The 18,477-nt window shown below is 47.2% G+C and overlaps 1 protein-coding gene across 7 annotated transcripts in view; it reads right to left on the bottom strand.

Annotated features, from left to right (window-relative positions):
* The window catches only part of EIF4G3 (eukaryotic translation initiation factor 4 gamma 3), a 130,979-nt gene that overhangs the window by 26,742 nt on the left and 85,760 nt on the right, over window positions 1–18,477 (bottom strand). For 5 of the 7 annotated variants that reach the window (XM_065855403.2, XM_065855405.2, XM_071798466.1 and 2 more), the window contains 6 exons: window positions 14,222–15,043; window positions 7,769–7,857; window positions 5,872–6,121; window positions 3,739–3,896; window positions 2,480–2,605; window positions 1,324–1,434 (listed from right to left, as the gene is read on the bottom strand). In XM_065855403.2, the coding sequence (XP_065711475.2) occupies window positions 1,324–1,434; window positions 2,480–2,605; window positions 3,739–3,896; window positions 5,872–6,121; window positions 7,769–7,857; window positions 14,222–15,043 (1,556 nt within the window). Of the gene's footprint in view, window positions 1–1,323; window positions 1,435–2,479; window positions 2,606–3,738; window positions 3,897–5,871; window positions 6,122–7,768; window positions 7,858–11,946; window positions 12,066–14,221; window positions 15,044–18,477 lie in introns of those variants that run through there. The other 2 variants (XM_065855406.2, XM_071798468.1) reach the window with 2 other exon arrangements.

The raw sequence follows: 18,477 nt of genomic DNA on the forward strand, positions 1-18,477 counted from the left end.
CTGCGATCACAGCGCTCCAGCTTGCACTGAAATAATATTGTCCACCAAAGGCACGGAGAAGTGCTTACCACATGTTACTACATCCATCTGAATCACCTGTCCTGAGGATGAAGAGGGGAGAAAAGAGGGAAAACAGGAGGAAACAGGGACAAACCCCCCACAGAGGAGCCAAAAAGCGGCTGCAGAGCACGACCTGGTGCTCTTTTTCACGTCCGCTTCACTCTCAGCACACAGGTTTTAAAATTACAATACAAAATATTTAAAAAAACATCCAATAAACTAAGGAATTGCTTCTTCCCCTACAACAGGCTTCAAATGGAGAAGGTGAAAATGAGGGGAGAAGCCAGGAGCGACTCCAGGATGCACAAGGATGGAGGTGACTTGAGTTTCCGTCACCTATCAGAAGGGTAAGAGCATCCTACCCCGCACAGACACGTCCTCCCTGACCCCGCTTCCCTGCCTTTCCCCCTCCTTCCCCGCTGCGCTCATCTAACTGCTTCTCCACACCAAAATTGGCCGTATTTTACTCCTGTGTAATCACACCCCTTGTGCTGTTTGATGCGACGTTCGTTAGTTCTACGCACAGTCGTACAACGCGGTTAAGCGAAAAGAAGGAAACTAAGACAAAAGCCAAGGAAGCAAAACAAAAGGTTCTCGAGGTGCCGAAAGCTTGTTAGCGCTGAGCCGCTCCACGTTACTAAGAGCGCAAGGAAGAGGTGGTGGGGTTTAATGGTTTATGGGCATGGCCTTTGGAGAGGTGGAATGAGCGCGTGGACGGAGAGCGTGTGCGCAGATTTTTGCCATGCTTCACGAGGAAACAACGTCTGGTTTTGCTCAGGACTGCAAACCCTCTCATCCTCTAACCACTGGCGTCCCAGGGCTCCTGCAACACCGTCACCTTCCAACCCTCCTCCGGAATAACGCAAAGAGAGGTTCTGCTCTGGACAGGCGCAGATGTAGGATGCATGTTATGTGCTGAATGCTCCAAATGAACGGGGTAAGCGGGACTTACCTTCTCTCCCCCTTTCCACAGGTCTGCAAAGTGCAGACCCCTCGCGGATCCCGCTCAGGCCAACGTCCCAGCATGCCCTCAGCTGGTGATGTCCCACCCACCACTGAAGGCTGCCTAGAGGGGTACAATGCAAGTCTTGTTTCCTTTTATTTTTATTTTTATTTTATTTTTTTTAAACACTGTTGCACCTTTTTGTAAAGTTTTCTACCGGTCGTTCTTTATCAACAGTGGGTGTTAGGGGATAAAATGAAGGACAACTCTACAAAAAGGTGCAAAGATTTCTGGGGGGAGAAGAGGGGGATTTGGCTTACCCCTATCGGCAGGTTCCTCAAGGGTGGGTGAGGCGAGACCAAGAGAGGGCATGCTGGGGAACCGCACCGAGCCAGGGACGGCAATCCAGGGTTGCTCTGCACTTTGCAGGCCTGCGGAAAAACAAAAGAGCGACAGGGCCGTTAAAAACGCCGTGAGGCTCGGGACATTCAGCACACCAAAGGAGAGAAGGCGCCGGAGAACAACCTGTAAGTCCTAAACCTAGGAAGTGATGTTGACTTCAAACAACGTCGAGGTTTTGGGACCGAGCGGTGCTTCGAGGGAAACCACGACACCAAAGCTACTCCAAGAGATGGACGCGCACCCCGGAACCGAGAGCGCTCTCAAACCAACCCCACATCGCCGGGTTGGACTCTGAGCTCCTGGAAACCTGCACGCTTGGAAGTCAAGGTCATTCAGAGAACTCTTCTGAAACCAGCGCTTTTGAAAGATAAATGATGGGTTATGTCACCCGGATGGATACAGTGGATGTGTCTTAATAGGTGGATGAAAAATCAGTGATTGCAGCTGATGGAGCAGCTGTGGCTGGCACCGCGCTGGGGTACCCGCACCCCAAGAATGGGGAACAGCAAAGGCAAGAAGGAAGAACTCAGAGGGATTTCAGAGTTTGGGCAAAGCCAGACTTTGGGTGAAAGGAAAGCAGAGGAAAAGGCAGGAAACCAAGGAATGAAGGGACCGAAGCAAAGCAACACGTGGAAGCACAAAGGAAGCAAGAATATACATAGGCGATGCGTATATTCTTTTTGTTTTGGTTAGTAAAGTTGATTAACTCTGTTGGCACGTTTTACAAAACAGACTCCTGGGACAGCACACACTGACACTGGCTTGTTGTACCAGAAATGTGCATTTGCACACGCACGACTGCCCGATCCTCTGTGCGGAAACGCGTGTCCGCTCCTCCCGCACCAGGAAGAGGGGAAGGAGATCAAATCCACCCCAGACCAATACGTACCAGTTAAAAACATCCGCGAGATTTCTCTAATTCGCCTAAATTTTGACAGCCAAGCAAACATCACCCTTGCATTCACCCCGACAAAACCAGAACCACCGGAGCATCGGAGGAGGCTCAAAAGCGTGAGGAGGGACTTCGGCGCTGGTAAGGCCGGTTTTTAAATGAGCAAGTTGGGGTCAACTCACACTTCCAGACACGTTCCTCCCGCCGGAGGTTTGCCTCCCAAAGTCAGCGAAGGCCGGCGTGAAGTCGGGTCCTCGAGGCAGAATCCGAGGGTCCAGAGTTCTCAGCGGCAATTTCGGCTGATTGACCTGAATTGCGGAACAGAACAAACACGCGGGATCTGTTCAGCGGGAGCTGCAGCTGCCAAAGCTCAGGCAAGTCCACAATCTCTGCTAAACCATAACATGTAACATCCAAATTAATGCTTTTAACAAACTGCACAAGTTTTATGCTTCACCTATATATAAAAAAATACGCATTTAATTTAAAATACATCTTCCGCGGGTGGCTGTTGAGGAAACAGGTGGAGTTCAGAAACATTTCAAGGCCTGAATGTGACTTATGGAGGATAAAATTATGGTGAAACCGGCTTGTCTTCTGCAAAATGTACATGAGAGCCTTGGTTCAGGATCACAAAACCACTGCTTTCCCTCAGACAAACGTCGTTTGTGTTAACGAGACAGACACCGACCGAGGAAGCTCGGAAGCAGAGAGCGCGGTGAGCAGCAATCACAGAAAATGAGTAGGTGGATGAAATAGTTTTGGGAGCAAAGTTGCGTTTTATGATTTGTCTGGGTATGAAATTCAGGGTGGAAATGCTTCTGCACACAAGGATCAACTAAACTCTGGGCTGGGCTTGAATCTTAAGAGCGAGTCTGGAGCGGTTACATCAAAAAATCAATGAGCTACGCAGTTCTAACGGAGAGGAGAATGAGGTCTTGGTGTCATCAGTATTTCAATAAGCGCAGAAAATCCCAGGTAATAAGGCTGTATAGAAATCACAAAACTTCCTGGGGGTCAAGGTTTTCAAGATCTTTTATTAGATCAACTCATAACTGGTGACACAACTGTTTCAGGCCAAAAAAGAATAGTTTGCCCCTAAGTTTGCTTATACTTTCTAACCATAGAATTGATCTAATAAAAGTCACTGCCTCTCCATTCAGTCCTGCTTGGTTTGTGTCCTTAGCTCTTCAAGGTTATATCATTTTACATTTTAATAACAACCTGGTGTAACTTAATCCAGATCGAGACCATTAAAAATGCTTCAGTTTTTAAATCATCAGCACACATTCATTAGGCGCCAACGCCTCTATTTGAAGCATTTTGTGATGTGACACCACCCAAAGGCTCCCCCTTCCCAACTTAAGTCTGCACTGCAACGGCCCAGGAGTAAAACATGCATTCGGGATCTTTATTTATACTAAAAACCCCTTGCACGCACCTGTTTGATGGGCTCTCCTCTCACCTTGTCGAGCACCACGTCGCTGATGGGGGGCAGCCCCTCAGGTTTCTGGATGCAGGCTGGCATGAACTGGAAATCCAGCAGGAATTCCCGGTCGTATTGCTTCTTCCCCTCCGGGTCCAGGGGCTTCCACTGCTCTATAACGAGAGAAGGTGCCTGAGGTTCATACGGAACAAAACCCTCCTCTCCGCGGGACGCGGTGCTGGGAAACCCAAAGGGAAGAGATTGCTATGAGATTTTAAATTTGACGGCGATGAGGAGAGGAAAACATGTATTAAAGGAACATAGAGATGGGAAGCACGTAGCCAACTCCAGCTGCAACCACACACGGACTCAGCGCTGATTCCAGTTTTAACACACACCAGCGCATTTTAACTCTGACTTTCGCTCTCTCGTGTGATGGGACAAAACAGGGACGAATCTCAGTTTCTGGGTGAAAATGCAAAAGTTAAAGTGTCTGGTTTTGTGGAACACGGAGCAAGAGCTGTGGAGAGCACTGTGCAGAACAACAAGAGCCTTCGAATATGTGGAAACACCGAGTCTTGAACAACTCACACTGGAGATAACGGTGGGAACCGAAAGAAAACCCACAACCGCAGGCCACGCTCTAAAAATTACAACTTTTCACCTGTTTTTTCAGAGGGCTTTTTGTGCAGGAGTGATGCAAATGACAACAGAAACCTACACTTTTAATAACCGGGAATGAAAATGCACAAAAGTAAGTATCATTTTTAGCTCTTCGTGCAGTTTTATTGCTATGGAGCTTCAGGATCAAGAGGTGCAGAAAAGGCTTTGGCTGCCTCGCCGCATCCTGGCCGGAATTCCTGGCCAGCCGCCTGTGCCCTGTGCCACAGCACCCTCCATTTATCATGGAAAAGCACTGACAGCAACACGCAACAATTGATACGCGGAGTTTCCTTCTCCTGGAAGGATCTAAACAAGCTGTTTCAAGGTGAAAAGCAGCTGGGAGCGTCACAAACAGGATCCCCAGTGAGGGGAGTGATGGGGACACAACACACAACTCCTCTGCTCGGCCAACAGGCAAAAGCGGAATTGAAATTGCGTTGCCTTCCGAGGGCTCGATCCAGCTCCGGCTGCACCGACGGGTTCGGAGACGCCGCTGATGAATTACGGGTTAACAAGAAGACGTGCTTAACAAACAAATCGGTGAGTGTGTGGGAAACTATTGAGAGGCCTCTATGTTTTCCCCAAATGATACCATAGTGCTAAATTAATTAAAGTAAAGCAACTCGGGTCTTTGTCAGAACAAAGCAGCGCTGAAATAACTGCAGGGTAATCACTTCACGGTGGCGGTTCCTTGTCCAATACCTTGCGCAGGCTCTCATGATCCTTCCACATTTTATTTTATACTCCTTAATTTCTGAGCTTTTAAGAAAATGAATCATTTATTTTGCGGGAGCTTCACCTGAATAAGAAATGGTTTAAAAATTAGTAGTGGATGAGTAGCAAGTCGGTCTAAAGGTCTCTCTTAAAGAGGTGAGTTAATTGAGGTTCAGGTCCACAAAATAAATCTCTTAATAAATAACAAAACCGCCCCTTGGGGAGACTGTATCCAGTGCTGACCAGCAACGAAAGGAGAGCGTCCCGGAGCCCACACTTGAATTATTGTATCAAATGAACTGCGTGCTCACAGTTTAACAGCAGAGCCTGGACTGAAAACTACATTTATTTTCCCTTCCTTCCTCTTCTAGAAAACTGAAGATCTATTCAACTGCTTAGCCAGGAAGTTAAATTTATATAAACACATATACTTGCACTTTGTACCCAATCATAACTTTCAAATCTCTAATTTAAGAACTACGTCTGCTTATATGGAATTTCTTGTCGATCACACAGGAACCAACGTGCCACCATTTCCACCGCGCCACAGCCAACATGCACAACAAATGCAAATTCTTGGAGAAAACCGATTTCCCTCTTGCGCTTCCCCAAAAAAGTGTCTGAGCCCATTTCCTGGTGGATCCCGACGGAGCTGGATGCAGCGAAACGCTGGAGCCACTTCCAGCGCCCCAGGGAATGTCCCATCCCGCAGGGAGCCCCAAAACAGGGACAGAAACCGGAGCGAACACGTAGGTCTGAAACAGGATTTACCTGGTTTGTACTGGTACACCGGCCCCTCGCCCGAGCTCTCGGTGAAGCCTGAGTTGGCGTCGGTTCCCTCTCCCTCCGAAACGCTCTCGGCTCCGTTCCGGACGGGTTCTGCCTCCTGTTCGCCATTTTCTTCCACAGGTTTTGCTTTTTTAAGCTCCGAGGGGTCTTGATCCAGTTGAAACCCATGGCTCATTTTCTCCTGTTCGGATTCAAGTACTTTGTCACCTGAAAGCTCCTCTTCTCCTTTAGGCTGAAGCACAGACGGAAACACAAGCTTACGTTACAAAGGCCCAGCCAAAATTCAAAGCACGCGAAACACCTCCTCGTTTATTCATCCGGCATTTTTGCATGTAACAGGAATATAGACGCATCTTAAACCGCGATATGGGAACAACACACAGAACCACCGGGTGATTTATCGGTTCATTCCCAGAGATAAACCACTGATAATTAATTTTAAAGTGAACGCGGTGCTCGCTCGGGGGATCCTCCCTTTAAGTGTGCGCTGCTAATTGGAGCAGATCCCAACCAAGGAGGTGACGCGACATCCAGCCACAACTTCAGCATCTCAGTTTCAGGAAAACACTTTTAATAGTTAATTAGTTAAATAGTTAAATAGTTAATGGCTGCTAATTTTAGAGCTCTTGGAGGACACAGCCCCATTTGGAACCCAGACAGGGACAGCGTTGGGAATGAGCTTCTCCCGCAAGAAACCCCAACACGACTAAAAGCATCAGACAAAGAAACGCTTAATGGAGGATGCTCTGAAGAGGCTCTGGATCCTCTCCCCTCCCCGCCTGAGGGCATCGCACCCTAAAATGCTTTTTGCAGATTTTTTTCAAGGGAATACTCAGAAAAATCAGCATTGGTGAAAACGCTGAGTGGTCCAGGAGACAAAACTCCTCCACTAAACGATGAAGAAAATGTATAGAGTATCAACTGGCGCAGCCGGCAACATCCTGCGCTCGCTGGCTTGACAACAGGCACAGAGATGCTTTCCATTTCCTTGGGTCACCCAACCCTCACCTTTCCCATTGCTCAGACCGTCTGTCATAGTGCGACACCTCACACGCGAGCATTTTAATCATCTATTCCCCCAAAACGGAGGGGAAAGCGCTTACATATAATTCATAACGCATACACGAGCCTATCTGCTGCAAACACGTATACAAAGGCTGACGTACCGTCTGCTAAGCTTCAGATTTACTCAGCAACAACGTGCTTTTAGAGCAGAAAGGTTCAATGATGTTTGTGGGAAGGGAAAGTTGTGGAGGAAACAGCAGACGAGTAATAAGGGAATAAAAATCCAGAGTGAAGCAGCAGCGCTGCCCTGTGTCCCATCTGGCCCACAGCGGGTTTTACACACACATGGACCAGGCTGAGTTTTCACATTTCTACTCTCTTAACCCCTCTGAGATCTATTCCAACCACAATTTTACCCAGGACATTAAACAAAGAGCCCCCTCCCACGATATCCCTACCAGAACAGCAGCAACGGAGACTGTGTTACTCATCTAACGACCGGCGAGGTGGTTTCGCTCTCCATCAGGTAAACCGAGCTTGGCCATGACATCACAATGACATCAGAACCTGCCCCATGTCACCATGGTGGCCTCAGGGACCCAAAACAGGGCAGTGCAAAGTGATTTAAACCTTAAACCCACTTTTATCCCATCGTTCTTGAATGCTGGGAGTTGTTAAATTAGGCAAGAAGGAAGAAAACCAAAAAGCTTCAACAAAGACCACACTAAAATCCTGGGGAATATTACAGTTCCCTCCCCAAAAAATCTGTGCTGGATCCTTGTGAGACAACTGGGAAGCAGCTTGTCTAAAATACAGTTTCAAAGGGCAATATCATCATTAAACGTGGCAAAAGAAGCCTGTGGTTCCCCCTTACCTCTGTGTCCGCCTCTGCGGCCTCCTCGGTGCCCTGGGTCCGCTCTTTTGGTTTCTTCCACGTCTTTGGTGCAGTTACGGCTGGTTGGGCTGCAACACAAGCACAGATCTGTTACAACACGTCATTATACGGAGCGAATTCGGCCCTGGGCGACGCGTGTCCCTCTCACACCGGGGTTTTCCACCCAGGGAAATGAATCAGTGGCGGCTTTGCGGAGGATTCAGCTCCATATCACCCCGTTTTGTTTCAAGGGGGTAATAAGACAATCGTTAGTGTGACATTAAAACGCACTCATTCAAGCTCCAAACGGTACTTGTGATAGCAAGGAGTTTATTGCCAACAGTATAAGGATCACAAAACCTTCAGGATTAACCATCATCTGGACCCGCACCATAAACAGACCAAAAATCCCACTTTCTCATCCAAAAGCACAACTCCTTCAATCCTGAGCTGGATTTCTATCTCAATCCATAAGCAGTTTAACAACCTCGCATTCATTAATTCCCCATGCCAACCGATTCAAAGAAAACACCACATAATATTTCTAAGATCCGCAGTGATTTGCTCCAAGCGCTTTTTTTTCCCCATCCAAAGGGTAAAAGAAACCGCACGATATATTAAGAGGAGACAAACCCATTAAAATCCAATATGCTCGTAATTTGTTGCAAGCGCTACCAGTTTAAATTCTGATATTAGGCACATGTGCATATTTAACACGGCGCGGAAAGAGAGTCGATTCCGTGATTGAATTTATTGCAAACAGATTTGCAGCTTGAGCCTTTGGTTTCTACCAGATCCTGTGGAAAAACACAGTGTGCGCTTACTTTAGCATGATAAAATACAATTTTGAAAGCCTTTGCAACTAATGAATGGAGTGTTAATAATAATAGTGTGTTTTGTTCCTATGGGCAAAGAGAAAACTGGATTTGCTACGTTCTCACCGCCCTCAAAGATCCCAACCTGAAGCCCAACAGGAGCCATTGCCACCGATAACAGATTTTTATCTTCGTGCTAAACACTGCAAAAGCAAAAGATAATTAAAAAATAAAGATTAATTCAACTAATTCACATATTCAAGCATCATCTGGTCGTTCACAGAACTGACGGTTCGCAGAAGAGCTGCAAAAATCATCCGGTTTTCCGAACTCCGAGTCCCGCACATCCCGTCCCTGCGGAGCAGCTTTAGGAGCAACCCCAGCAGTGACCCCGAATTTCCCGGGGTGCAAAAGCATTGAGAAATGTCCAAACAGGCAGAGATTGCAAAACACCTTTGCCTTATGTAACCAAGGGTTGGGCTTTCTTAGCGCCACCAGCAGCTGAGCAACAATAACTGAGGTTTTCTCAGTGTTTTGGGGTGAAATCACGGTTGGGTGAGAACTGAGCGTCCGTGCAGGTGGGGATTGCTGTGATTTACCTGAGCGAGGCTCCACAGTTCCCTCCCGCCACCAAATCCGCTCCAATTTAGTGCCTTTCAAAAACCAACCGGCTGCTGCGATACAACACCTTGTTTGGGGGAATTCCTTCGAGGAACGGGCCACGTCTGCGCAGTATTGACCTCAACACAGCCAAGTCTTTGAATGGATTCACCCCAAAGTTTTGAATTGCTGCACTCAAGCTCAAGCTACGCTATGGGAAACATCCACGGTGCAAACGTTTTGTTTTTAAACGCGTAAAAATAAACCCAGCAGCACAGATTTGGGTTGGCAAAGGTTTGAGGTGTTTCCCTCCTCATCTGTCAGGACGTTAACACTGTGGCTTCTCGAGATATTTTCTTCACCTATTTTTTGGCAAAATAAAGCTATAGAAAGGCTGTGATGTACTGAAGGAATCTGGCAGCTTTTGCCTTGTTTTAACGGTGCGGATCCTGCTCAGCGGACACTCGCTTTTCACCCCAATCTCTTCTCTTTGTGGTTGGTAACACCCGCCCATGTCTCAGAGCCGTTGTCCAATTGTTTCCCCCTTCAAACAGCAGACATTGGGTTGTTTTTTATTTCCTGTTGAGTTCTCCTTCCTGCTACAGGAACCGACCCAACGGGAGGATTTACACTCATGTGCGCTGAGAAAATTCAAGTGAGTTGAAGGTGTCAAATGTCCCAGAGCCCAAACCCGAGCACGATGACACTGCAACCAGCTGAAAACCCACTTTCAGCCATGAGAACCTTCCAGGAGCCACAGAGAAAGCCAAAGGTAATTTATAATACTTAGCAAGGACGTAAAGATGCGATATGACTTCTAATGTAGATTGGTACCTGCAACCAGGTTCCAGTTGCTGTGCAGTCCCGCCCGTGACTTCGGGGGCCTGATCTGCACCTCCTGGAGCCGCCAGCTCCGCACACCCAGCTCTGCTGCTGAGTGACGCCCACTCCACATCGAGCACTTGACATTGGGTTTGTATATTTTGTGTATATATTCTCTATTTATTAGTAGCACTAGTAAAACCCTTTCAAACTCTCCAACTTGAAGTCTAAGTCTCTCTTCCTTTCCCCTTATCTTTCCAATTATCTTTCCAATCTAAAGGAAGGGATGGCGGGAAATGAGGGGATAACAGGGAGCGTCTACCACCTTTTATTGCCACCTTGCCTTAAACCTTGACACCCCTTTTATCTTTAAGATATTCCTTTTCTCTTTTAGAATTTGAATTATAATTTATAATAATTATTAATATTATAATTCAAAATTTGAATTCCATCGCAAAGCTCAAACGAATTAAATCTGCTGCTGTAGGACTGGAAAGAGTAAAAAATATATTAAAACATCCTTTTTTCCGGCCAATCCTGGACACGATCACCAACCACTACGTAAAAATTAAGACCAGCTCTTAGATTTCTACTCTTTAGCCAACATGCCATTAAAATACTAAAGCAAAGACTCACCCTCGCCTTATAGCTTATGGGAAAGAAAACATATTCCAGCGGGTTATGGTAGCAGACCAAGGAAAGGTGACACCCCATTTACGTTTCCAGCTCTTGGCGCTGGAGATATTTCTCCAATATATTTCCAATTATTGCCCCAAGTTGCCTACGAAACCCAGGGACTCGCAGTCAGTCGGGTTACTTTATATTGACGTACATCTCATAAATTAGCTCTGCAACAAACAACCATTTAAATCCAACGTGTATTGAGCTCTTTCGGCTTCTTGTGTTCCCAGGAGTTCCACCTGGGACATCAACATCTTATTTTCCTCTTTGCTTCTCGTAACAGCCACGATATGAAGCTTGCAGTGAATTCTGAGCGTGTCCTAAAGGCTTCGAGTCTCCGGTAGCGCCTCCTCAGAAATTCCGCTCCACCAACACATATTTCCTGGTCCCTCCCACAGCCAACAAAGAGAATTTAATCACCAAAGCGATGGCGTCATCAAGGACTTTGAACCAGAGCGATGCTTTTGGTGAGGATGGCAGGCTGAGAGCCAAGCTCTCTTGGTAATACCTGTATTTTCATTCCTTGTAATGAAGAGTAGGAATTAATGACTTAAAAGCTCTTCCCCTTTGCAGGTAACAGCTCTGCCCATCCTGAAAACCTCAAAATAATCATCAGGACCAAGCTCTGCTGCCTGCACCCCACATCTTGGCGAGTGCTCCCGACAGAACCACGGGCGGCAGCAGGAAACCACATACCCAGGTACAACATCCTGCGTGCGGGGTAAAATAGCTGCGTGTCTCAGCGGTTTAACGCTCTAAAACTCAAACCTTCCCCGTTTTGAAGGGATTAGAAGCGTGATGCCGATGAGCAGGGTGAGGATGAACTAAAATTGCTATTAGTACCTTCAGCGTAAGTAGATATAGCGTAAAATAAAAAGGAAAACCAAGCACACTCTGATTTCTGTAGAATAAGAATACAGCCCATGTTTATCTTTTTTCCTGGATCCAGAGGGTCAGCCCCGCTCTCTGCCGCTGAAAAACTCCTGGTTTTGAGCTGTAGGAAAGAACTACAGGAGAATAAAGATGTTCAGGGAAACCTCTGCGGTCTGGATATATTTGTTTCTATGTACAGAGCAAAAAAATCAAGATACCATTTCTCTGACTGTTCGATAGGAGCTGAATTCTGTAAAGCACTTGAGGAACAAGTAAATAGTTCCATTCATTCCTGAAAAGCTGTTGCCTCGTTGAAAATCTGGGAATTACACCTGCACGTCCCAGCGGTGCTGCCAAACGGGAGCTGGATCGATGTCCCATGAACCCCACGGCTTTAGGCAGGTTGGGTTGTAACTGTGGAACGGACACTCAGGAGGAAGCGCTGCAGCCTTTCAATTCTTCTTCTTCTTATAATTCTTATTGTTTTATCAGGGAAAACAGATCAGCTGCCATTAAAGGGAATAAAATAGTACAATTTATAGTCAAACTGCTTTTGATTCTGCTGAAAACCCCAAAGGAATCTTGTTACAAGTCAGAGATCTCACACCTACCACCGCGTGCTCAAAAAGTTTCCCTTATCCCAATTCCTATCGGATCTCCAGAGATCACAAGAAGAGGCTCTTGGCCTTTAGTCCAAGGAAACAAAATATAATAAATATAATAAATATAATAACATGGCCCTTCATCCTGGGTTTTCCAGCGTGCACCCTGAATTAGCAGTCGCCTTATTTAAACCTCAGTTCCTCTCTCTGAGGAAGAACAGGGAAATTCCTGCTCAAAATAAGGTTGGCAGAGAAACCCAATACAGTTCTCCAGCATTAAAGAGGGGATAAAGCACCAAAAACCAACTTGGAAAGTGTTTTTCTCTCCCTGAACTACGGAGCTTTTAATAATAATCGGAGTTTCGAGTGATCTTTTCCATGACTTGAGAAATATTTGTTCCTCTGTTGCCAAAGCCAACATCTTGGCTCATGTTTGCTGTCTGGCCTAACAACATTAGACCATTCAAATTAATCTTCTGCGTAATTAAAAGCCAAAAATGCTGTAAGTAATTTTTTGTTTAATTTCAACTACAGGACGCTACAAAGCGAGCAATAATATTGCAAGCTGGAGCCTGGCTGGCTAAAATCTTATTTACAGAAAGAGTCCCATTTCTCTGCTCTGTAAGGAAATTAATTTGTGTTATGAAGGAGCTCAGATTGAAAGAACAAGCGGTGAAACAAGCCCAGTAAAATAAAAATAGAAAAAGATTAACAGGCAAACAATACAGCCCTGTGGCTGGTGCACTGAAGGGATCTTTCTGATCTAGATATTGGATTTTATTTAAGATCCAGCCTATTGACCTCGCGCAGCATCACACGAACATGGAACGAGGCCAATCTCAGCTTTTCATTTAGCTTAATCTGTAGCAATGTGGAGTCCGAGATGCTACTGATGCCATCGCACCCCTATCGCTTATGAAAGGACAAACCTAAAACCCACCCTATTTTAAATGTCACTCTAAAAACCCCCAAAATCCAAACCACAATCTACCCTTTCTTCTTCTTGTCCAAACTTCATCAAATTGAAAGGATATTTAAATAAGCAAACCTCAGCTTCCCAGCTCCAAAAGGGCTGCGAAACGGGGCGTAAAAACCACATTGAAATGCTGCGAGAGTGCCGGGCGTGCACAATGGGCACCACTGTGCTCCCTCCAGCCGCCCAGCACAAGTCACCGATTGATTTAACTCCTTTGCCACAGTTTAATTTCCAGGAAGTGCTGAAAAAAAACCAGTTTTCTATACAAAATACAGCAAATAAAAAGACTGCGGTCTGTATTACACTGTTAAATGCTAAAGTAGCAATGGGACAGGACAACGAAACCAAAGGCAGGTAACGCCGCTCAGAGAAATCACCTGGATTTCCAAAAGCACCCACAAAAATATCAATTCTTAGTAATTTGCACCAAGTCCTTACACCTCCAGAACCTTCTTTTCCAGAATTTTCAAGAACAGCTGAGCCAAGCAAGGAGAAGGGGAAATTTCGCTCATGTGTTCCTTTGGCAGAGGAAAAGCAGATGATTTGTTAATTAAGGCTGCGCTGATTGAGGTGTGTGACACCTGGAAGAGCTTTAATGGGCCTCTTCACTTACCCACACCTGGTTACACCACCACACGTTTGCATTGCTGGAATAAACCCCAGCAGTTGCTCAGAGGTTCACCTGAGTCCTTCAGGTCTGAGCGTTAATCTGGTTTAGACACCAGATGTAAATCCAGATCAACAGGAACTCAAACCAAGCGGCTGATCCCGGAGAGAAGAGCCTTGGAATTCCCATTCCGGCCCTGTGAGCGCTCCCGACAGCAAACCCTGACCCAGCCAGCCCTGGACGCACACCCGAGTCACCCACCTCTTTCATCAACAATTCTAAGTTTTTTTCATTTGGTCGGTTGGGTTTTTTGTCTCTGCAAACAAACACGAGCATTTCACAATGGCAACAACAGTCACATGGCGAAATTTTTGTGACAGATAGAAACAGAAACACCCGATGGAAGAAGAACCCCAGCGACGCCTTTTCCTTCACCCTCCAGTTTTACCGCACACAACTGCGGTGCCGGACGCTCACCTGGGACTGGACTCTTGCTCAAGTTTAAACCGGGAGCCTCCGCGCTCTCATCCAGTTGCCCGTCGGCTTCCGTCTCTTCCTTCTTCTCCGCATCTTTGCCCTCTTCGTTCAGAGCAGTTCTTGTGCTCTCCTCTCCTTCCAAATCCCCCTGGACACCAGGGAGGGCACTGGGACATGGAGGAGGAGGCGGAGAAGGAGCCGTAGTGGTGACAGCAGCGACGGCGAGAGGGGGAGAAGGCGGCGGGGGGGTGGCAGGAGGGGTGGGAGGAGGAGAAGGAGCAGCGGGGGGTGACACGCTGTCCCCTTCCACCGGAGCAGCCTCCGGCGCCTCCGACTCAACAGTCAATGGCGCCACGGCCGCCTGGGCTACATCTACTGCGCTCTCCGCGCCGACAGTTACTTTCTCGCTCACTCCGTTCAGTTCGTTGATTAGATTAGTACTAGCAGTCAGTGGGGTGTCAGCGGGGGCTACGCTACTGGGCTCCTGGCACCCCTCGGCGTCGGCCTCTGCAGCGGGCGAAGGGGCCGGCGTGTCGGCGCAGGGTGCGGCGCTGGGTGCGGGCGCTGCCTCCTCTTTCGGGGAGGCCAGTTCACATTTCTCCTCTGAGTCAGCGGTGAACGCGGATTTACTAGAAACAGCGGCAGGAGCGACCGCGACGGGAGCGGCCGGGGCGGGCGATGGAGCCACAGGGAGTTCTGAGGGGGTGTCCGCGGGGGTGGCCTCGCTTGTCTGGCCAGCTTGATCTTTTTTCTCCCCGGTAGGTTCTGGTCTGAGGACTGGAGAGGGTGGTTTTAATACTGGGTCTGGTTTTGGCTTCTCTTCTGAGAAAGAAGAAAAAACAACGTTACAAACAGCAAATCAACTCCATTTTCCTTCACTTTCGAAGCCACCTCAGCTCTCCTCACTGCTCAGGAAGCTCCGAGGAAAACACCAGAAGCTGAGTTTGCATCTAAAGGACAAGCCCAGACAATCCGCAGCTGGCAAATCCAAAAACGCAACCACTGCTTCTATTTTTCTGAACCTTGTGGTAAACTGCCTTCCTTTACAGAAAAGGTCTAAGTTACAAAACGTGGATTTTTTGCAGAAACTGCTGTTGAAAAGAGGATTTTTCTGGACAGAAACTACAGGTGGATTCTGCCAAAGAGGAGCCCAGGGTTGTAACACCAAGAGCCGCGCAAACTCAGCTTTGAAAACACAGGGAAACGGAGTCAGTGGCGAGAGCAGCGGCAACCGCTCTGACCCCTCCTTGTGAAATGGGAGAACAACTCCACAGCTTCTGATGGGCCATTATTTTACAGGTACCGTGTGTCACGCCGTTACTAACAGGGGTATTTGTTTCTTCTCTTGTTATTTCTCAACTCATCAGCACATCAGACTCAGGGACACAATCCCCTTTTTTGTTCTAAATACCAGCGCAGATACTTCTCCCCCAAAAAAGCAAAACCAAAAAGGGATTTAAGCACATCTGCCCCCACAGAACAGCACCGCGGCCTCTTGATGTTTGTTTGGTATCGAGCAGGGTGGGTAAAGCACCGTGAAATGTGCCCGTGGATCACACCGACCCCCAAATCCTGTGCACTAAGTCCCCGCACGTATCCTGTGAGTAGCAACAGAATTTGCAATGCCATCCCTGCCACTACCAGCACGTGGCTCCCAAAGCTCTGCTGTGCTCCTGTTAACACACTTATTCTTCTTAGATATATACTACTACTTAATATATGTACTACTTACATATATATATTTACATGTACAACTTATATATACACTTACATACACTTATATGTACTACTTATTGACTATATCTAAAAGGAGGTTGTAGGATGGAGGGTGCTGGGCTCTGCTCCCCAGGAACAAGCGCCAGGAGCAGAGGAAACGGCCTCAAGTTGCCCAGGGGAGGTTGAGGTTGGATCTGGGAACAATTTCTTCCCCAAAGGGCTGTGGGGCATTGGAACAGGCTGCCCAGGGCAGTGCGGGAGTCACCATCCCTGGAGGGTTGGACAGATGGACATGAGGTTCTCAGGACACTGGGCAATGCCAGGGCTGGGTTATTGTTGGCCTCTTGAGCTTGAGGGGCTTTTCCAGCCAAAATGATTCTGTGATTCCCATTTCTTTTGAACAAAGCATGAGTCAAAATCCTACAGGACCCTCTCCCATTTGATGATGAGACACAGACTGCAAAACCTTGCTAAGGTGAGAGCCTCTGTGCTTCAGCTCTATGGGACGGAAGAGCTGGGTATTGCTCAAAGTCAAGGGCAGGGACTCAGTGGTTCAGCTCACAGGGAGCTCAGCTCTGTCTGTGCTTGGGCAGGAGCTCTGCCTGCAGCTTTCTGAGCAGGAAACTCCTTTGGGACATCGTCACGACAGCAAAAAGCAACTCTGGTAAATCCAGACGCACAAACCTCCCTGTTCAAATCAGGAAATCAAAGGCTACGACCAACCCCAAAGCACCAAATTTCAGGTAGAACTGAACAGGTTCGGCTCTGCTTGGTCTTTGCCAGCTCTGTTGACTTTTCATTTGAGGTTTGTTCAACAGGTGAGCTGAAGGGAAAGGGGTTTTGAAGGAGAACCCATCCAAAACTCCTCTGAGCATCAAGTCCCACCTTTAGGAATAACGGGAGAAAGGAACAGCTTTGCTCCGGGCTGTCGACAGCGTTACAGTGAGGACAACGGCCAGAGCAGTAGTTTATCAGCTTAACGAGGCAGGGAGAGAGTCGGGCATGGAGGAGGATGATAAATGAGGAAAAACGACGGGGGAAAGAATCCAAACAGCTGATTTTGATTCTGAAGGTTCCGTGGAACAAAAAGCATCTGAGAACTGGTTTAGAAAGGAAAATGCGTCACCTCTGATTTCTGGAACATCCTTTGCAGACAACTCGTGGAGCATTCTTGACATTTAGGGCTATAAACAACTGCCTGGATATTTTCTCCCTTGAGACAAATGAGATTGCTCAAAAAAAAAAAGCAGCATTTGAAGTGTCCAGAAAAACATTCCAAGAGATAAAAACCCAGCAAAAATATACAACTGCACCTTGGAAAATACACAGCATTTGGCCAATATATTCGCCACTGATACAGGTGAGGTGTGCAAAATTCGAGGAGAAAAATTGAGGAAGGGGGATTTCAGGAGATTTGGCTAATGAGAAATAAATCTTAACTTGATGATCATGGATAAGAAACCTCCAAGTCCTGGCAAAGGAACGTTAAGCACTGTCAACTATCACAGAAACACGTGAAACAACTACAGCTGGGAAGGGAAAACTGAAAATCAGTGCAAAATTCACCCAAACTGAGTCAGGTCCCTTTTCCTAAATATGCCAAGATCCTTCCTCTCATGGTCTTTAGCAAGGGTTACTGGAAGCACTGAGCTGTTCGGGAGGAAAGCTTGCTCCATCAATAGGTATTTTTTAAGATTTCCAAAGAAATACACATCTTGCAAAATCAGCCTTCATCAGAAACACTTGGGCAAAGCCAGCAGGACCCATCCAGTGATCCTGTGAAGCCGCCGAAGCCAGAGAGGGAGCTGGAGGTGAAGATTTGCCCAGAGCGGCAGACAGGGAAGATTCTCCTGGATCCGGGACTTGGTTTCTGCTTCGTGGTGTTTATCTGGCAATAATCGCTGGGCTCGCTGCCATTTTTCCATCTCCCGGCCCCGTGCGAGCGCTGGCGGTGCCGCCGGGTTCGGGAGCACGTTACTGAGTCACCGTGTCAGCGCGGGGGCTGAAACGTTTCCACACTGTGATCTGACATGAATCTATTTTCCACAAACCCTGTTCGACATTCTCCGGGCCTGAGACGTTGCAGGATTTGGGAAGAGGTTTAAAGAAATAGTAACAATAATACAAATACTGCTCTAAACATCTCGCTGAACCTGTCCAAGCTGAGCCAAGGCCGGCAGCTCTGATTTCATGCACCTGAATTCTCCAGCAATGTCCTTGCTTTCTGCAGCCCGGCCGATACGTACACACCAGGGGTACCTATAGGAACTGCCTGCCCCTAAATAACGCCATTTTTCAAGGTATTATAGTAACAAAACTCCTATTCTTCCAAATGACATAAGAACTTTGAAGCCTGAAAAGCCAGGAGCTGCTTTAAAAGCGGCAAATGCCAAAAGCTCGTCTTGTAAAGAGAAATAAAAACGTTATTAAATGCAACGCAATCCCAAATTCAGCCTCGCTAATGACTTCAACGCACAAATAACAGGGCTGCAGATCCTGGTGGTGAGAAACACCAGAGGCGAAAGGGTCTTAAGAGAAAC

The sequence above is a fragment of the Patagioenas fasciata genome, chromosome 23 (assembly GCF_037038585.1).
Source record: "Patagioenas fasciata isolate bPatFas1 chromosome 23, bPatFas1.hap1, whole genome shotgun sequence".
Lineage (NCBI taxonomy): Eukaryota > Metazoa > Chordata > Aves > Columbiformes > Columbidae > Patagioenas > Patagioenas fasciata.